Source organism: Mustelus asterias, chromosome 1 (genome assembly GCF_964213995.1).
Source record: "Mustelus asterias chromosome 1, sMusAst1.hap1.1, whole genome shotgun sequence".
NCBI lineage: Eukaryota > Metazoa > Chordata > Chondrichthyes > Carcharhiniformes > Triakidae > Mustelus > Mustelus asterias.
In genome coordinates this window covers 69,947,856-69,964,789 of record NC_135801.1, presented here as the reverse complement: position 1 = coordinate 69,964,789, position 16,934 = coordinate 69,947,856, and the positions used below count along the sequence as shown (strand labels likewise).

At 41.8% G+C, this 16,934-nt stretch overlaps 2 protein-coding genes across 4 annotated transcripts in view; one reads left to right on the top strand and one right to left on the bottom strand.

Annotated features, from left to right (window-relative positions):
• The window catches only part of alpk1 (alpha-kinase 1), a 134,395-nt gene extending 127,872 nt beyond the window's left edge, over positions 1 to 6,523 (bottom strand). For all 3 annotated transcript variants that reach the window (XR_013497815.1, XR_013497816.1, XM_078213651.1), the window contains exon 1: positions 6,283 to 6,523. The gene's annotated coding sequence lies outside the window, so the exon portion shown is untranslated. The remainder of the gene's footprint in view (positions 1 to 6,282) is intronic.
• Positions 6,524 to 7,474: 951 nt separating this feature from the next.
• tifa (TRAF interacting protein with forkhead associated domain) lies at positions 7,475 to 13,318 on the top strand. The gene is made up of 2 exons (XM_078213567.1): positions 7,475 to 7,603; positions 10,704 to 13,318. The coding sequence occupies exon 2, from the start codon at positions 10,706 to 10,708 to the stop codon at positions 11,279 to 11,281; it is 576 nt and encodes a 191-aa protein (XP_078069693.1). The 5' UTR covers positions 7,475 to 7,603; positions 10,704 to 10,705; the 3' UTR covers positions 11,282 to 13,318.
• The last annotated feature ends 3,616 nt before the right edge of the window (positions 13,319 to 16,934 follow it).

Here is a 16,934-nt window from a genome sequence, read left to right as displayed (position 1 = left end):
TCTGAAACAAAAACAAAAAATGCCTTCACAGCTCTCTAGGATAGAGAATTCCAAAGATTCACCATATCCTGAGTGAAGAAATTCCTCCTCAACTCAGTCCTACATAACCTACATTTTATTCTGAGACTGAGTCCTGGTTCTAGATCCCTAGCTAGGAAAAACAAACAACCTCCATTATTCCTGTCGGCCCTGTAAGAATTTTGTAAGTTTCTCCCTGTGAGAATTCAGGCCCAGTGTTCTCAATCCCTTCTCATCGGACAATCCTGTCATGCCACAAATTAGCCTGGTGAACCTTTGTTGCACTCCCTCTATGTCTCCAAGTCCTCCTCTCCCACTCTTTTAGGTGCTGCTGCTCAGTCTCTGGGTCCTCCTCTCTCCTGCTCTTTTAGATGCTCCTTTTTTGAAAATGTTTTGCTCCATCCTTAAAGTTACAAAGCCAATGCTCAGAGTGGACTGGGCAGACCGAAATTCATTCCTTGCATGCTCCAAAAACCAAATTCAAAATCCAATTGAATTCAATTCATGGTCCTCACAAGACAAACAAGATCCAAGCTAACAAGATAAAGTTTTCGCCTCATCTTGGGCTTGATCCGATACACTTGATCTGAGTCAAAAGGCCAAGAAGCGATATCTATCACCGGGTCCCCCCCCCTCTGCTGCTCTTTTAAGTGCTGCTGTCTGTCTCTGGGTCCTCCTCTCTCCCGCTCTTTTTCAAAAGAATCTCACAAGGGTAAAGTACAAGCACATTGTGGTGCCAGAACAACAGACATTCTGCAAATGTACTTCCTTGCAGTAGTGAGCTGGCAGGCTTAAACTATATAAAACATTCATGGATGATTATGAGTCATACAATTTGTCACTTATTAAGTTGCCGACATTGGTTTCGGTAAGGCCAATTGAACCAATGCAATAATGATTTACTGATTCCAGTGGGCCACTTCCCCCATCATTGGGATTTAAATATTTGTCGCTTGTGATGGATGCACCTCCTTCTGCTGGCTAGTGTCCACAAAAACTCTTTCAGAGAATACACACGCCAATGCTATTACAACAGTAGCAGGTGCACCCAACATCCTACACTGTGATCACAGCTGAGCCTTTGTTTCCAGGCTCTTCAAAGATTATTGTGAACAAAGAGGGATTGGGTTAGAGCACAGCATGCCACATCATCCTCAATCAGTGCAACTGCGGAAAAGTAAAAAACGGGAAAAAAAACTATTGGTCAAACTGTTGAGAATAAGGGCAGAAAGGTGGGTTCACCACCATAACAGAAATGTAACTATTGCTTAATAATGTGCCCTCACCTGTATCAGGAATAGTATCCCCTAAAACTCCATATTATTTTATGTATGGAGTTGAGACACCACTTACCCATGGTTCATTTATTGCCTTTACACTTTCTGACGTCTTGACCTAACAGCAAATTAGATTTAAAACAAGAAATAACAGAAATAATGAGATAGCTAAGATCAGAGGATAAGAGAGACAAAAATGCAAAAATGATTAACCAAGAATGCACGACAACCCTTAGCAGGAGAGGGGTTCAAGAAAGGAAATTCGAGCAAAGACCTGGTTTAAGATTCAAGTGGAAAATAATCTGTTCAGTTTTAGTCACCAAGACTTGGCTGGTGGTGGGAAAGGCCCTCCCTGTCAGATCCTTCCTGCAAGCAGTCTCACCCTGTCTGTAGGTTGCCTTCAAGGTGTCTGTAGTGGGGAAGAGACCACTGTCCACCCCCTTGTGGAATGTGCCTTTGCACAGAAGGTCTGGAGAGAGATGAGGTAGTTCTTATCAAAGTTTATCCTGAGCAGCTCCGTGACGCAGGACTTTGTGCTCAATGGGCTGTTCCCAGGGACGCTTACTAAGACAAACATCAACTGTTGCTGGAGGACCTTCTCCTTGGCAGTCTCTCAGGGTTGAGAATGACTTGCTTCCACTCCAGGGAGGTGGGTTCTGCAGTGGCTAAATAGTTCAATCCTGGAGCTGCAGACTCTGCCACAGGTTTGGCAGGTGGTATTTGAAGTGGGTTTGTGGGACGCTCTGGATTCAATGATCTCTTTCCGCTGTTTGTGCTTGGCCTCCATGTGCTCTACCTGGTGACATTCCAGGTGATTGGCATCTTAGCGGATGCTTCTTCTCCAGTTTGTGCATTCTAAGGCAAGCAATTCCCACGTGTCCATGGGGATGTTGCATTTATTTAGGGAGGCTTTCAGAGTGTCCTTGTAGCATTTCCTCTGCCCTCCTAGTGATCGCTTGTCATTTCAGAGGTCGGAGTAGAGCACTCGTTTTGGGAGTATTGTGCCGGGCGTGCAGTCAATGTGGCCCGTCCATCGCAGCTGGTCAAGTGTGACCAGTGGCTTGATACTGGGGATATTGGCCTGGGAGAGAACGCTCACAAGTGTACATCTATCCTGCCAGTGGATTGAGTGATTTTGCAGATGCAATGTCAGTGATATCTCTCCAGGGATTTCAGGTGTCTGCTGTATATTGCCATTGTTTCTAATGCATACAGGAGGGTGGGGACCACAGCTGCTCTGTAGACCATGAGCTTGTTGCTGGATTTGAGGCCTCGGTCTTTGAACACTCTGTTCCTCAGGAGTCTGAAGACTGCACTGGCGCATTGGAGTCAATGTTGGATTTCATCGTCAATGTCTGCTCGCACCGAGGGGAGGCTCCCAAGATATGGGAAATGACCCACATTGTCCAGGGGCTCACTGTGGATCCTGATGGTCGAGGGTCAGTTTTGTATGGGCTTGTAGAGAACTTTTGTTTTCTGGATTTTTAACCTGTGGCCCATTCTCTCATATGCCTCAGTGAATGCGTCGATGATGGTTTATAGCTTGATGTCAGAGTGTGTGCACACAGATTTCATCTGCATACTGCAGCTCAATGACAGAAGTTGGGGTGGTCTTGGTTTTGGCCTGGAGGTATCAGAGACTGAACAGTTTCCTGCTTATCCAGTAGTTAGTTCCACTCCAGCAGGGAACTTCAGGGTGACGGGATGGAGTGTTGCTGTGAGGAAGGTGGAGAAGAGCTTTGGTGTGGTGATGCAACCGTGTTTGACACCAGTTTGCACTCCTGTTGGATCTGTGGTGGTTCCAGTGGTGAGGATCATGACTTGCATGTCATCATGGAGCAGGCGGAGAATGGTGATGAATTTCTGCAGGCAGTTGAATTTGAGAAGGATGTTCCACAATCCCTCACGATTGACAGAGTCAAAGGTCTTTGTTAGATCAAAGAAGGCCATGTACAGAGATTGGAGCTGCTCCCTGCACTTTTCCTGGATTTGTTGCATGCTGTCGATTATCAACTCAGTGAAAGACGCTCTTTGGTCTGCCCAAAACTTGTTAGTCTTCCAATGCATTCCAATGCAATGCTGACCAAGTGTTGCAGACTGACACATTCCAAAGTGCAGGACTACATGCTGAGGGACGTACTAAAGCTTGGAGCAACCACCTCAGAGGCACAATGGGGAAAGGTCACTGTCTAAGACCTTTCAGCCATACTGCACTGAGAGGAGGGGAGTTTTCTAGAATCCTTTGGGCTGTATGATTCTATTGAATGAATACAGTGAATATTACACATATCACAATTTTATTGAAGCACCTCAGAGTGCAACTTAATCTATGTAGACAGTTTAAATACCATTTCACTTTTTATAATGATCATTTTGTAATGTCTGTAATGTTCTTTTGATTGTATTTAAGCACCTCATGATCTATGGGGTGGCACAGTGGTACAGTGGTTAACACTGTTGCCTCACAGCATCAGAGACCCAGTTCAATTTCGGACTCAGGTGACTGTGTGGAGTTTGCATGTTCTCCCTGTGTCTACGTGGGTTTCCTCCCACATCCCTTAAGATGTGGGGGTTAGGTTGACTGGCCATGCTAAATTGCCCCTTCGTGTCGGGGGGGTCAGCAGGCTAAATACGTGGGGTTATGGGGCTAAGGCCTGGATGGGATTGTTGTCAGTGCTGGATTGATGGGCCAAATGGCCTCCTTCTGTACCGTAGGGATTCCATGTTTCTACATGGAATCTACCTGAATATCATTGCACTTTCTGTGATGGTCCGTTTGTAATGTTCTTTCAGATATTTTATGAATAAAGTATATTTTTGCAAACAAAAGACATTAATGAAAGAACTGTAAAAATATTATCCAATCAGCCAAATGGTAAGCAATCTCTTAAAACTGTCTCCATAAGACAGTGTCAAAAATATGTCCCAAGGGATAAAAGAATGGAGGAAGAGTACCAGGTGCCGCTGCACATTGTCTTCCAGTACTCAGCTTGGAAATTGAAAGTGTGAGTCACTCCTTGTCTCCTATAGATGGTAGATAGGTTTGAAGATGAGTTACTCGTTGCAGAATTCCCAGCCTCTGACCTGCCATCAGATCATCTGGAAATGCAAAGTCAAATTCTACCATGGCAGTTTGTGAAACTGAATTTAGTTAATTCAATATATCTGAATAAAAACTGGTAACAGCAATAGTGACAATAAAGCTGTGTAATTGTTGTTAAAACCAATTGATTCACCAATATTCTTTATGGAAGGAAACCTGCTGTCTTATTTATTTGTGATTTCAAACCACAGCCACATGGATGGTTGTTAACTGCCCTCTGAAATGGCCTACTTGTATCAAAACCGTGCAAAAAGGCAATATAAGAATAAAATCGAATGGACTTTCTATCATTGAGCTAAGTATCAGGTGCAGACACAACAAAGACTTGCCAAGTGCCTGCAAGAGCAACAAGGGTCGTGAATGAAGTCCAGTCCATCAATCAAACCAGCCTCCCATCCATTGACACTGTCTACACTTTCCATTGCCTTGGAAAAGCAGCCAGAATAGTCAAGGACCCCATGCAACCCGGACATACTCTCTTCCACCTTCTTCCGTCGGGAAAAAGATACAAAAGTATGAAATCATGTACCAACTGACTCAAAAACTGCTTCTTCCCTGCTGCCATCAGATTACCTCGCATTAAGTTGATCTTTCTCTACACCCTAGCTATAACTGTAACACTACATTCTGCACTCTCTTCTTTCCTTCCCTATGAACGGTATGCTTTGTCTGTATAGCGCACAAGAAACAATACTTTTCACCGTATATTAATACATGCGACAATAATAAATCAAATCAAAATCATAAATCCTCTTCACTAACATCTGGGGATTTATATCATTTAGCAAGATTTAGAGAGATGCCCCATAGGCCAGCCAAACAACAGTCCAACATGGTCATCATACTCACAGAATCATATCTACCAGCCAATGTCCCAGACTCCTCCATCCCTAGGTATATTCTAGCCCACCCGCAGACTCCCCAGAGGTGTCACAGTCCAGATAGAGTGGTGCTGGGAGTCCTCAACATTGACTCCAAACTGATAGAGGAGGTGTGGGAGGAGAGGCTGACACGTTGTGTATGCCAAAAATGACCAGAGATATCTATTGGTGATCAGAATTCAAAGTCAGCGTTTCACCCCCCCCCCCCCCATACACCTAAAGATCACCGATCTTGCCTCTTCATTATTGACATTCCTTCAGGTTCCGAAACCTCCGATCGGAATTACATCAATTACACCAAGTTACCTCACACAAAACACGCCTTTCACTCTCAAAGGCAAAACACCGCGAATGCTGCAAATCTGAAACGTAAACAAAATTCTCAGCAGGTCTGGGAGAATCTGAAACACTTAACACTTAAACACTCGTTTTTCTCTCTCTCCGCAGAGGCTGTCTGCCCTGGTGAATGGTTCCAGCGTTTTCTGATTATATTAAACCTTTCAGCCTGTCTATTGTGTGCTGTTCTTCCTAACTGAGAAAAGCGTTGATAAACACTGCTGGAAAAGATAACAAACTTATTGCACAGTGTCTATAGGTGTAGATCATCTAATCAACAACAGAGCTCACTTCTCTCCTGTTTCTTGCTTCTTCAGATTACTTGTACATCTGTTAAATAAAACCCAAAAGGCTAATAGCCTTGAGAAGCAGAGGCTTCAGTTATACTGAGCTTTGATTAGACAACATCAGGAGTTACCGTGAGCACAGCTTTTGGCACCACACCTTAGACAAGGTAAACTAGCCTTGATGAATGATGATTTAAATAGCCATCGGGATCTACACAGATGTAAAATGCCATCGCAGTACAGCATTGTATTATTGCGTAAGGCCACAGAAATACTCGCGATTTCCTGCATTAAGTTTTCTTAAGGATTGATAGGATTTTGTCTTCTTTCGCAGCTAATCCGGTATCAAATGTTAAATGTAGTTGAACTGTTGCCCATACCTTTCCCGAAATCCATGTGGATTCTTGGCATAGTGTCTGTAAATTCCTTCTTCCGGGGTCAGCTGTTTTCAGGAAGACGCTGTGTGACTAACTGTGTGAATGTTTTGACCTCAGACACTATAGTTCCATTTGGCTGTTATAAATCCGCACACTCGAGCGGAAGAATCACACTCGGGTTAATCTGGGGAATTCCGCTGTTTGTCTCGGAATGACACAGCCCGGAGATTTTCCTGTCATTTTAGCGCCACCCTCCTCCCCATTTCTCACTGCGCCTGCCTTTCCCCTCCCTCCTCTCTCATTTCCCCCACCCCTCTTCCTTCTCCCCCCTGCACCCTCTCACTCCCATCATTCCCCACCTTTTTCTCTTCCCCACTCATTTCCTCCAGTTCCACCTCTGCTCTACTTCTCCCACTTCTTTCCTTACCCCTTCTTCTTTTCCCACTTTTTCATTTTCCTGTCTCCCACTTTCTCCCCTCCCACTCTTCCTCCTCCTCCAGTCCCTACACCTCCCCCTCTTCAAACTTCCCTCCACCTCAACCATCCCACTCCCCCACCCCATCCTCCCTCCCCTACCCCCCTACCCCACCCATCCTCCCTCCCCTCTCCCTACCCATCCTCCCTCCCCTCTCCCTACCCCATCCTCCCTCCCCTACCCTCTCTTTCCCCATCCTCCCTCCCCTCTCCCTACCCCATCCTCCCTCCCCTCTCCTACCCCATCCTCCCTCCCCTCTCCCTACCCCATCCTCCCTCTCCCTACCTCCCTCCCTTCTCCCTCTTTCTTTCCTCTTCTCCCCTATCTTGCCCCTCTATTCCTCCCACCCTCCCTCAGACACCCACCCTCATTTCCCTCTCCCGCTCCCTTTTTTCAAATCTTTTTCCCTAAAGCGCGAACTCATTTCCTTTGCTCTTGGAGTGTGAGTCCCATAGTTGTCGATCAGCATCTGCAAGGCACATCTGCAGGCAGCGATAGATGCATCAAAATAACTGTCATTTCCAAAGTGAAAGAGGCGATTATTGAAGCTGCAGACTCAAACCTGACAAATCTAAGGCGCTGTGGTGCTATTGGCCCTAATGCAGAAAGCTGTTGTCGGAGGAAGTGTGGATCAGAGCGAGGACAGGGAGCTGTCACTCACAAACACACCCATCTGATTTGCTAACTCAGAGAGGGACCCTCCCGCTGCCTGAGCAACAGTCACCCAAGTGCGCTTTGTTAGTGTTGTTTATGTTTGATTCGTCTCGTTAGCATCAGTGGCGGGGTGATTGGCGCAGTTTGTGGCTGTGTGAATTCTCTGACATTGCTGGGGCCAGCAGTGTCTTTAAGGTTGGTGCTAAGGCTGGCAGTGTCTCCAAGGTTGGCACTGGCGACTGCAAACAGCAGCATGAAGAGCAGCGCAAACACACGGCACTGTTCAACTGGATCGCGAGGGTCAATCAATAGTCCCTCGTTCAACCGTTGTATTGTTTTTTTAAATCTGATCAGATTATGATAATCAGATCAATTATAATTAACTGTCTCATGATGGATTAAATCATCTGGAGTCCCAAATATTGTAACCATGCCTAATTTCGGATTTTTAAAAAATCTTTGCAGCTTTAATGTTTGGTTTTGAAAATTTTTAACCGTTTCCAAACCTGCCCCCCCCCCCCCGAAAGAAACCAGCCATGCAAACTCTGCGTTTCATTCTCTCTCAGAAGGTCTGAGCTGCATTAGTGGTTTGAGAATTGTGATCAGTAGCAGGAATTGTACAGGACTTCACCAACCCCGTCCCCAGGCCGTGGTGGGCTCCTCGGGCTAAATTCAACACCCACCCTGGGACCGAAGCCGACAATGTTACATGGTTTGTGCGGTTCGCTCTTTCACTGAGCCGTTGCAGGACAATTGTGCTGTATTCTAAAATAATAAGTATTTCAGAAGTATTTTATTATAATTGCTAACAGCAATCCGAATGTCACCGCGGAGCATTGGTATCCCGCCGCGTATTGTGAGATTTAGCTTTGTGTGTGTTACCAGATGTTTTCAATTCTGTTAGAGAATTCCCCACAGGCAGCATTGGTTATAATGGTGTTATTCCATAGGGGGGCGGCACAGTGGTTAGCACTGCTGCCTCACAGCCCCAGGGACCTGGGACGATTCCCGGCTTGGGTCACTGTCTATGTGGAGTTTGCATGTTCTTCCCTGTGTCTGCGTGGGTTTCCTCCGGGTGCTCCGGTCTCCTCCCACACTCCAAAGATGTGCGGGTTAGGTGGATTGGCCATGCCTCGTTCAAGGGGGACCAGCTAGGGTAAATGCATGGGGTTGTGGGGATAGGGCATGGGTGGGATTGTGGTATAGACTCAGTGGGCCAAATGGTCTTCTTCTGCACTGTAGGATTCTATGATTCGAAGATCCTGCGGGCAACACTGACAATTCATTAGATCCTGGCCAACTCTGGTGGAAAGCAATGCATGTTTTTCACCATTAGTTCAATGAATGTTATTAACTATGCAAATTATTTTATTTTGGAATGTATGGCATTTTGCTGAAGAAAGTATTTATTCTACAGTGAAAGTGTATTGTCGTTTATGGTAAACTTGTTTTCCTCTCCATAGGGCCATCTGTCACATGATCCTACGTTTTGCTTTCACTGAGCTTTTGTTCTCCTCGTAACACAATTCTGTTATTTTACCTTTATGCCACTATCAACACTTTCTATTTCCTTAACACTGTCATTAACATTTACTTTGTCTTGTGCCCCGCACATCTCTCCTTGCTCCCACTGATCACTGACCTTCTACTTGTTCCACCCCCTCTTGTACAGTATAAAATCCATCACGTTTCCCCCTCTCTTTAACTTGAAGAGTCATGCTGACTCAAAACATTAACTGATTCTCTCTCCACAGATGCTGGCAGACCTGCTGATGTTTTTCCCAGTACTTTTATGTCTATGTGCTTTTTGCTTCTTAGGGAATGGCGGTCAGGCTTGAATGGGCTTGTCCTGCTACGAAGTTCTGTGTTCTACAGTAAAACTAACATAGGCACTTAACATTTATATTACATGACACTATCTAATTATAGTGATTACCATCTAGAAATTGATTCAGCCACTACCTAAACTGTTCTGCTTTCCAAACAGAGAACATGGAATGATACAATGTGGAGGGGGAAGCCAGTCAGTCCATCAAACCTTGCATCGGCACGTTGGTAGGGCTACCCTATCAATCCCACTTCTCTGTTCTTTTCTCATAGCCCTGCAGATGTATTTTGGTTACTGAACCTTCTGTCATTGAAAATAATTTATTTTTTATTCAGGCAAAATCATTAATGATCTCTATCTAACTTCCTGCTCTAAGGAGAATAATCCCAACTCTGCAATCTCTCCATAAAATCAGTTTCTTATCCTGGCACCATTCTAGTGAGTCTCTTTGCACTTTCACTCAGGCTTTGACATCCTTCCTAAACTGTGGTGCCCAGAATTGAACACAATACTCATGCTGAAGCCTATTGTTAATCTGTATCAGATCTTTCCAAATTCTTTCTATGGTAAAAGTACTGAACCTTTAGTTCCAGTTCTGTTAGAACTGTTAACCAGTTGCTGCCATAAGGAAACTTTTATATTGGCGCTTTGAGCTATTCCACAGATTATGTGGTAACATTAACTGAGGCATATTGTTTATAATTATTATATGGGTAGATTTGTTTGCTTTTCTGTTGTTACTGTATAGTGTACAGGCTTAAACAGTTAATTTTACAACCTTGTCATTCAGTTTAAGCCTGTTTTTAGAGGTGCATTAATGATTTCAATTTGTGATAATTCACAAAGCTGGTAGTAAAAATCTAATATTTGCTTAAAGGAAATAAAGGAGCTGTTTACTGGCCATTAGCTGTTCAATTAAAGGGCCTTTACTGTACTAAGAGTGCTGAGTATGGGTGGCACAGTGGCACAGTGGTTAGCACTGCAGCCTCACAGCACTAGGGACCTGGGTTCGATTCCAGCCTTGGGTTACAGTCTGTGTGGAGTTTGCATATTCTCCCCATGTCTACGTGAATTTCCTCTAGGTGCTCCAGTTTCCTCCCACACTCCAAAGGTGTGCAGGTTAGGTTGATTGTCCATGCTAAAATTGCCCCTTAGTGTTAAGCGGATTAGTTGGGTAAATATGTGGGGTTATGGGGATAGGGCATGGGTAGGATTGTGGTTGGAGTAGATTCAATGGGCCGAATGAACGCCTTCTGCACTGTAGGATGATTCTATGAGTTGATTTTGAGTTTAGATGGCTCAAATATTAGATTTGTTTGTTCAGTGCACATATGATGCCAATGTATAAAAATAAAACACTTGCATTTATACATTGCCATTCATAGACCTCCCAAAGTATTTCACATCTATTGATGTGATTATTGTTGTATTTATGGGATTAAATAATAATTATTATTGTTTTTGCAGAAATGTCAATGTACAGCACAATGTCCTTTGAAAATGCTGACACTGAAGAGACCATAACTTGTCTCCATTTCAACGTTTACCATCCCCATGCAGCAGTGTTTCAGTCCCTGAATCTCACTGGGAAACTGAAGTACCGAGCTGAGGAAATGATAATGTTTGGCCGTGATTCAAAAGTATGCCAATTTCCTCTAATGGACAAACGTGCCTCTCGAATGCAGTTTTCCATTCAATCTTTTCGACACAGCGAGAGCACAGAACTCTGTTTTGAAATCAAAAACACAAGCACAAGGACTAAACTGTGTGTCAATAATGAAATTCTGGATCACCTCAATAAGATTGATTTACCAAGGAAGTGTATTTTGCGGTTTGGTGAATATCAATTCTATCTGGAAAAAGGTGACGGAGAAGCCAGGGAACACTTTGAAATCTTCATCAAACTTTCCCTACTTCCATTTTGTCAAGAGGTCAATATGGAGACCCTAACACATCCTGTAGCTGAAATTGGCATTGTAGATGTTCCAGCTCCTCAATGCCAATTGCAGACTGCAGTTGAGGTCGATGAAAATGAAATTATATAAATTAGTGCTGTAAGATAACTTGTTAGACAACATGAGTAGAGAATTTGAGCTGTTCTGTGTGTGCTGTCCAAATATTCTATGATTTGTGAGCAGAGCGATGTAATACAACCAAAACATCGTTTGATTGTAGTAGCAATGATGAGACTGAATGAATCAACTCAACTATTGTCCATTCTGGACTAGGTTGGCTGCGACGGTCATCCATATCTGTTTCTGTGATAAATCACTGTTGACTTTATTGTCCAGCACTGAAACTGTTGTTTTATCCTGATGGAATTGTTGTATTTTCCTGTTTATTAAATATTTTTGAATATCTTGGCCTGGACTTTGGGGTCAGGGGGTGAAATAACAGCCCGAAAATGTTTTTGAGTGAATAGGTTGTTATTAGTGGGCAATTATAGCCCAAATCCTTTCTTATTCCCTACCTATCATTTGACTCTGCAGTTCAGTCTTTGAGGTTGTGAGGCCTTCGAAGTAGCATAAATTGGCCTGCTGCCGCTTCTGGATTTACTTGCTGCAGTGTGTGTATACCATGTCGTTGTGAGGTCTCGATGATTTGTAATCACAATGATCTCAGAAAGCACCATCATTGTCACCACCACAAAATCCAGGCCATTTTCAATGAAAGTGCAAGGCATCAAATATTTAAGGATAATTTTAAATTGAAGCATTCAGAAATGTAATGCCACAGGTAAACTCCCAAGTGCTAAGATTGCTATGTTAACCATTATTTTTCTATAATCGTATTTTACTAGTCTTTTATATTACATGCACGTTTCTGAAATGCAGAAATAAAAACTAGAATTTTACAGCTCATCATGTCTGTGTGGCATTTTGCTAGAGGAATCCAGAAATAATTCCACTGATGTACATCTTCTCCAGCTGTGTATTTCCCTCTGGTTCTAAAGAACAGGAAAAAAGAAATAATATGCTGGTAACCTCCATATGTTTATTGCTTTACTATTCTCAGAAAGAAAAGGTAACTTTAAGTGATCTGTTTCGGTATTGTTGCATATTAGAAATAAGGTATAGATTTAAGTGGGTTTAGTGTTTCTGTGTAGGAAATGGTACAACTCTACAGATTCATGTTAAACAAAGGTGTTTGCATGTATGAAGCATCTTGGTTTTAGTTCAAGCTGTGACTCTATAGTTTATGATGTGTAAAGTGATGATTAGAGAGTTTATGATGTGTAAAGTAAATAAGAGCTTAGAGAAAGAATGAGATGTTGCTCAGCAACCAGGGACCACTTTTAGGGAAGAGACTTTTAAAAATGTTTTTAGTATAACTGAACCAGAATAGAAGGAGCTTTGCAATGAGAGTGGGAACATCTCTCACAGCTTTGCTAGAAGAAACCCCATACGATGGAGTAAGGGGCAAAGATGCAAATGGCAGAAATCTAGAGAACAGTTCGTTAAGAAAACTAGAGAATAAAGAGAAACTTCTCGGAAGCCTGAAGTTAAAGGAGCAGAGAAAGGAACTGTTCATTGAGGCAGAACTGAGAAGCTGAAAAAAGTGTTCACTAGTGAGAAACCAGAGATATCTGAAGTAATTCTAAGGTTTGTGAGATCTTACTACAGCCTTTGAAGCGCGAATTGAAGCAATTGTGAAACAGTCGGAGGCTGGATTTCAGAGTTTGTGTAAAAACGCAAAGGCATTCAAGACAAAGGAATACTGAAAGGAGAGTTGTAAAACCTGGAAGCGATCCTTGTTGGGAACAATTGAGAGAAAGCATTGTTTGAAAGAAGCTTCCAAAGTATGTCTTTTTGAGATTGGAGTTTTGGAATCACTTATACAGAAGCCAGAGTCCAGTGAGAAAAGTTGGCTCGGGGGTAAGAAACATCTGGGAGGGTGGATCTGAGGAGAAGTCCACAGAAGTTCACATGGTTTCAGACTGGAGTATTTCTGACCACAGTCAGCCAGTGGGCTTAAAAGGACTGTGTTTACTGAGACCATTATAGCAGCATATATCTGATGTAACATATGTTATCCTTAAAATCTGTGAACATTTATGAAGATAAATGGGAATAAAAAGTATCATAGTGAAACGGTTCACGTTTAATAATTTTTTTGTTGTTTAAAGCTAATTAGCAGTTGTGTGACTCTGTTCCTCCATGCTTTCTAAAAAAAAAGTAGAAGTTATGGTCTTTTGAGCCTGGATCCCATTCTGAGACCTTCTCGTCCAGTTGCAACATCAACTGAGATCGTAACACTTTATACATATAACTTATGAAAATAACTTTCAGAGTGTAACATTCATTTGAAATCTTTTAGTCCATGAATGTCCTCTAGTGATATAGGTGGTAACTTGTGTTAGAGTGCTGCTGCCCATTGTCATTTTCTGTTAAATCAATCCAAATTATCACAATTTACTTCATAAATTATTCCTTCCAGTCAGACAATAGGTTCCTTTGGAAATAGTTTTGTTTGTAAAAAGCATCTCAATTCCCATTTTTTAAAGGGTGTTCTCAACAAATGGGTAGACCTCCTGTACATTTGTATTGTGAAGTAACAGATTACAGGTTAATGTTAACATCCAATGTGGTCAATTACCACTCTTGAATTACGTGGATTGTACACTATGGAAAATTCATAAACGTGGCATGTGTAATAATATTAAACAAAAACAGATTTACTCCCCTCTTTGTCTTAAAGACCATTCCATTGCTAGTCAGTATTGTAATATTTTCTCTTCCTGGATATTGATAGGTTAGTGGGCAAAGATCTGGCAAATGGAAATAATGTGAAAAAATGTGTAAATGTACATTTTGTCAGAAGAATAAAAAAGCATGTTATCTAAATGATGAGAAATTGCAAGGCTCTGAGATGCAGAGGGATCTGGGTGCCTTAATGCATGAATCGCAATAGGGTAATATGCAGGTACAGCAAATAATTAGGAAAGCTAATAGAATGTTATCATTTATTGTGAAGGGAATTGAATGCAGAAGTAGGGAGGTTATGCTTCAATTATACAGAGACCTGGTGAGACCACATCTGGAGTACTGTGTTCAGTTTTGATCACCTTACGTAAAGAAGGATGTAAATGTGTTATAAGCAGTTGAGAGAAAATTTATCAGACTAATACCTGAAATGGGCAGATTGTCTTATGTGGAAACGTTGGACATTCTAGGTTTGTATCACTGGAGTTTAAAAGAGTAAGACTTGATTGAAGCATATAAGATTCTGAGGGATCGTAACACGGTGGCAAAATATTTTTACAGTAAGAAGTCTCACAACACCAGGTTAAAGTCCAACATGTTTATTTGGTCGCACAAGCCATTAGCTTTCGGAGCGCTGCCCCTTCATCAGGTAAGTGGGAGTTCTGTTCACAAACGGCATATAAAAACACAAACTCAATTTGTGAGACTTCTAACTATATTTACCCCAGTCCAACGCTGACATCTCCACATCAAAATCTTTTTACTCAGAGGGCCATGGAACTTTTTTTTCTAAAAAGATGCTGGAAGCAGAGTCATATGGCAGAGGTGGGCAGATTTGTGGTAAGCAAGGTAAATGTCGGGGCTAAATTCAGGGGTAGGTGAGATGCAGTTTTAAGTTACTATCAGATCAGCAATGATCTTAATGAATGGTGGAGCAGGCTTGAGGGGCCGAATGGCCTACTCCTGTTCCTTGTTTGTATAAGTTCTCCACAGCTGTTCACAAAGTTCAAAAGGTTCATTCTTACAATTCTGCAAAGGAAAGTAATTAGTTCCTGCTTTTTGGCACAGATCTTGCATGGTATCCCATTTTGTGAGTTTGCAAGTGTCTGCAAAACTGTCATTGAAATTCAGCATTCACCATATCCTGTTCACTAAATACAGCAGTACTTATCTCACCCTCAACAGCATAATTAAACTTGTCTTTCTCACCTATAAGGACAACAGCATTTGATTAAAATTTTAAGAAGTCTCATATCATCAAAAAACAAGTTTTAACAAGCATGCTGCCACAATCATTTTGCAATCTGTCGTAAAACAACCTCCTTGTAAGAGCGAATCTTCAGCAGGTTCTCAGTGACTCAGTGGGTAAATATATTGGCTGGAATTGTCCAGCCATTCACACCAACAGGATTCTCTGCCCTCACTTGCAGCAGCAATAGGGCATGAACAGCCAGAAAATTCCAGCCATTATGTGTGTACTGGCCAGTGCACTAGAGAAATAATCTGATTCCATAGCCTGCCCTGGTCTGCTCAAGAGAGAGCAAAATAATCAGACAAGTAAGATTTAAGTGAAGTTGTACCTGAAGGGTGTAATAAGTTATCTGCAGATTTGTTTTCATAGTGAATGATAATATAATATATTAAAAGATATGGAACCAGCTTAGTGGTCCCTCTTCACTTATTATTGCTTGTGCTAAAGCGTATTCATGAGGCTATATTAGGAAAAATACATGACTCGCATGAAAATTCTGATTAGGGTGCAGGAGCTGGGTAACTAGTCCTTAGTTGATGTTATCTCAAAGGAATGACAGTAGCTGTTGAGCAACAGCATCAATGTTTCTAATCACTGTCAACTTTATTGTATTTTATAGATAGGTGTGTTAGAAATATGCTGCATATGACTAGAGACATTCAAAGAACCTTATGAACTGCAAGAGTATGTCATTTGTTTGCGTCCTCAAACTCTTTTTACAATTGTAATACATTTAAAATGTATAACAAATAGTTGGTTCAGAATACTATTACAGATAATTATTAAGTGGACAGAAATTATGAAATGTATAGCATTTTGCATGAATGGTTGAAAGTATTCAGCTGTGGATAAATGGATGTGAAGTTTAAAATGTAATATTTCACACACACATAAAATTAATATAATTGTAGAAACAATCTTTTGGTATAGCTGTGGTTTGACGGCACAAATCATTATTTGTGCAGTCAAACCATCAGTGTCTTATGTCAGGAATCACAATTGACAATGACATTATTTATAGAACCAGAAATGTTACTTAAACACCACTGCCAGATATTTATAAGCTTTTCAGATGGAGAGCTGATCGGTGCTACTTACATGTGAACTGTTATGACTGAATTTTGATGGAGTAGAATTAATTTTGTGTAATATTAATGTGGTAGTTCAGTCCATCGAGACAGTATGCTTAGAGTCAATGTTCTTATTATGGTCTAATGGACCAATGTGTTTTTTTAAACTATCTTTTGTATGAGGTTAGTGACACCAAAAACCAGCAAGCGATAACCTAGTCTAGGGATTTCCCTGTTCATCTGTGCAATTACACCTTCAAACCAGCAACAGTCGGAGTCTTCTCTTGCTCTTTCTTCCCTTCTCCTCATCTCTTTCCACCGACCATCCTATCTCTCTCTTTTACTCCAATAATTCCTCCTTCTTCCCCTTTCATTCCTCCATTCCTCCTCATTGTCCTGCTTCCCGTATTGTATGTAAAATGAAAAGTTTACCATTTGTTAATCTGTGTTTATGCATTATGCCATTTTATCAAACAGGACTCCCATCAAAGTCTTGCATCTTTTTCTATTCCTCCATTTTATCCACAGAGTTCAACTGCCTGCGCATACTTACCAATAAACCTTTCTCTAATACGCAGTGGCATCTTTCATCAACAATGCTATTGCATTTCTTTCCATTTCTAGCTCCTGCATAAATATCTTATAACTTGGAATATTAATATGTCAGTCAGGC

Coding starts and splice junctions, on each gene's coding strand:
- tifa (XM_078213567.1), top strand. CDS start 10,706: ATGTCAATGTACAGCACAATGTCCTTTGAAAATGCTGACACTGAAGAG.